The sequence below is a fragment of the Oncorhynchus masou genome, unplaced genomic scaffold (assembly GCF_036934945.1).
Source record: "Oncorhynchus masou masou isolate Uvic2021 unplaced genomic scaffold, UVic_Omas_1.1 unplaced_scaffold_1291, whole genome shotgun sequence".
In the NCBI taxonomy this organism is placed as follows: domain Eukaryota; kingdom Metazoa; phylum Chordata; class Actinopteri; order Salmoniformes; family Salmonidae; genus Oncorhynchus; species Oncorhynchus masou.
In genome coordinates, this window is record NW_027002756.1 from 169257 (window position 1) to 172813 (window position 3557).

At 43.8% G+C, this 3557-nt stretch overlaps 1 protein-coding gene across 1 annotated transcript in view; it reads left to right on the top strand.

Annotated features, from left to right (window-relative positions):
* The window catches only part of LOC135530209 (GMP synthase [glutamine-hydrolyzing]), a 23952-nt gene extending 21193 nt beyond the window's left edge, over positions 1-2759 (top strand). Inside the window, exons 15-16 of the mRNA XM_064958578.1 lie at positions 138-310; positions 448-2759. Coding sequence (XP_064814650.1) covers positions 138-310; positions 448-549 — 275 coding nt within the window. The 3' untranslated portion in view covers positions 550-2759. The remainder of the gene's footprint in view (positions 1-137; positions 311-447) is intronic.
* The last annotated feature ends 798 nt before the right edge of the window (positions 2760-3557 follow it).

Genomic DNA, 3557 nt, shown 5'->3' on the forward strand with positions numbered 1-3557 from the left:
TTCTCCCAGGTTACTCTGGGAAGATCAGTCAGATGCCTGTCATCCTGACCCCTCTGTTCCCTCCTTCTCCCAGGTTACTCTGGGAAGATCAGTCAGATGCCCGTCATCCTGACCCCTCTGTTCCCTCTTTCTCCCAGGTTACTCTGGGAAGATCAGTCAGATGCCCGTCATCCTGACCCCGCTGCACTTCGACCGCGATTCCTCACAGAGGCAGCCGTCCTGCCGGCGCTCTGTGGTCGTCAGGACTTTCATCACCAGTGACTTCATGACCGGGATACCCGCCACGCCCGGAAAACATATCCCCGAGGAGGTACTGAGGCTCACCACCAGATGGGGCTCAGACAGACCGACACAGTTCTATTGCTCTCAGTGCAGATGTTTAAACCAGTCTCCGGCTTTGAACCCTTGTCTCTTCTTCTCTTGTATTATCTGTCATGTCTCCCCCAGGTGGTGCTGAAGATGGTGAATGAGATCAAGAAGATCCCTGGCATCTCCCGGGTGATGTTTGACCTGACCTCCAAACCTCCCGGTACCACAGAGTGGGAGTAGAGCTCATGGAGAGAGAGAAGGGAGGTGTGGTGAGCTGCTCCTCCTCCTCCTTTCTTTCCCTCTCCTAACACCTCCCCTTCCCAATCTCACCCTCCTCTCCTTTCGTTCCCTCTCCTAACACCTCCACACTCCCCTGACCTGCCCCCCCCCAACCTAACCCCTCCTTTCCGATCACCCCCCCCCGTAGAACATTCCCGTGGAAAACAGGCAGTACTGTGACCAGCGCACACTTGAAGCTGCCACTCTGCCCCTCCCCTCCCCCTTCATTTTTTGGGGGAGGGGTGGTTGAATAGATATGATGACTATTCATCCATCTTTTTTGGATCCGTTTCTTCGTGCGTGACAATACATTTTTCTTTTTTTTTTTTTTTTTTTTTTTTTTTTTTTTTTTTTTGGTGTAAGTTCCGCTTCCTGTTTGGAAACAGCCAGTTGAGGTCAAGAGTTCAGGAGTTCAGGAAGTGGATTGTGTACACGGTATGCCTCAGATTACAGCGTGAGACCAACGACTGAAGAAAGCGAAAAACGACATACTTGTATAACATAACGGAGAAGGAAGAGCAGCAACTAGCCAGTGGTTTAAAAAGTCATCCATCGTTTTTTTTGTTGTTGTTTTTTTTGTGCTTTTTTTGTTATACTTCTGACGGGGTTTTTTTTTGTCCCAAAAGGATTTTAACTCATCCATTTACCTTTCAACTGTATACTGTACAAAGAGACAGGGATTGCCTGCCCAAAGTCATTCAGCAGAGAAACTGTGACCAATTAGTATTTTTTATTTTTTTTACTTTTCATTTTGCCAAATGTAGACGAGCTGTGGTGAAATTAAATCTGGGTTATTATCTCTTGTTAACGATCCACTTAAATCAAAATGGTGATGGTTAAGCTACCCGACTGCGGTCAACAGAAAATATTAGTTTATTATCACAGATGTGTGACACTGTGTGGGAAATCCCCAAAATGACGAGTTGTCCTTTCTTTGAGTGCCTGTTTCTTTGGGTGCCTGTTTCTTTGGGTGCCTGTTTCTTTGTGTGCCTGTAAGCCTGTTTCTTTGGGTGCCTGTTTCTTTGGGTGCCTGTAAGCCTGTTTCTTTGGGTGCCTGTTTCTTTGGGTGCCTGTTTCTTTGGGTGCCTGTAAGCCTGTTTCTTTGGGTGCCTGTTTCTTTGGGTGCCTGTAAGCCTGTTTCTTTGTGTGCCTGTTTCTTTGTGTGCCTGTTTCTTTGGGTGCCTGTTTCTTTGGGTGCCTGTTTCTTTGGGTGCCTGTTTCTTTGGGTGCCTGTTTCTTTGCTCCTCCTTTGTTTTTGTTTCATGTTTCTTCATGTTTTTCAGAGAAACAAGAGGACTGACAATGAATTCAGATGTTAGTATTGTCTAATTGATGTGTGAATGTCATCTTTGTTGTTATCACCTCCTACAGGTGTGTAGGAGCAACGTTTGCACATTTCTCTTTTTACCCATAAAGCCATGGTGCTTTCCTGACGCGAAGGGAATGTACTTCCAGTTGACGGATTTTAAAACTCCAATCACGGAGCACCCCCCCCCCTTTTTTTTTATAGTGTCAAAGGTCAAATTGAAGACCGGCAGTGGCCGTCTTGAACGTTTCAACTACCAGAGGAGTCCTCAAATAGGCATTCCCAGTAACCTGGTTCTGCGAATGCTTTCAACATTCATGTAATGAGATCGTCCTCAGCTAGTCCAAGGACTCAGCGTTTTACTGGGCCTGAAACGAGTCGTCTTAAGGACCCCTGTTTGCCCCCATGTCCAGCCTGTAGGTCATCTTTTACTGTAATACTGATTTTACATGCCTCTGTGTTTGACTTTGTACCCCTCACCTTAGATATTATTTAGTTATAAAAGCAAAATACACAATGCAAAATGAATCTGTACGTGAAACTGTCTTATTTGCAACTTGTTCTTAACGTCTCTCCTTCTGTGTTGTCTTTTACTTGTGTATTTTATGATACACATGTTTACTTGGGAAAACAAAAACAACAAAAAACGGCTTTAAAATTTATGGGTTTAATTTTATAGTTGGATTTTACTGCAATATTGAAATGATTAAGTTATGCAATTCTGTCAGATAATGTAGTTTTTAAAATGATTGACGCTCATTTTTCCTCAGTAACGTGCCTCACAACGAGCCGCTGCATGCAGTTTCACGATGACATTTGTATAATGACAAACCAAGCTTTAATAAATAAGTCCATGTTGAATCTGTATTCTCACACTCTTGGCCAACTATTGAAAGATGTCTAGATTTATTTTCACAACCAACAGATGTTTTAATGTTTGTATTTCGCAAATACTTTTCTAGTATTCTGTTTGTAGCAGGCGGCTCTTATTAGGTTTGAGACCGGAGCGTGACTGATGTCTGGCGCTGAACTTCCCGTCACCAGGGACTATGGAACCTTTGCACGTGCCTCTGGGTCGGGAAGGTCGTGAGGGTTCAAGTTCTACTGGCTCTTCTGTCTAAATCCTTAGACTTATGAGGTAGTTAAGGAAGTAGATGTGTGCCAAGTTGTCATCAAGGCAAAGGATGGCTACTTTGAAGAATCTCAAATTATATAAAATATATTTTTTGATTTAACACTTTTAGTTGGTTAATACACGATTGTGTTATTTCATAGTTTTAATGTCTTCACTATTATTCTCCATTGCAGAAAATAGTACAAAGTAATAATAAAGAAAAACCCTTGAATGAGTAGGTGTGTCAACTTTTGACAGGTGCTGTACATACACACAGTGCATTCGGAAGCTATTCAGACCGCCTTCACTTGAAGGTCCCCAAGAACACAGTGGCCTCCATCATTCTTAAATGGAAGAAGTTTGGAACCACCATGAGTCTTTCTAGAGCTGGTCGCCCGGCCAAACTGAGCAATCGGTGGGAGAAGGGCCTTGGTCAGGGAGATGACCGAGAACCTGATGGTCACTTGTGACGGTGACCCAGAGTTGGGTCTGAGTACTTTCCTGAATTCACTGTATAATTTCAAAATGTGTCACTAGGTGTAAGCAAGA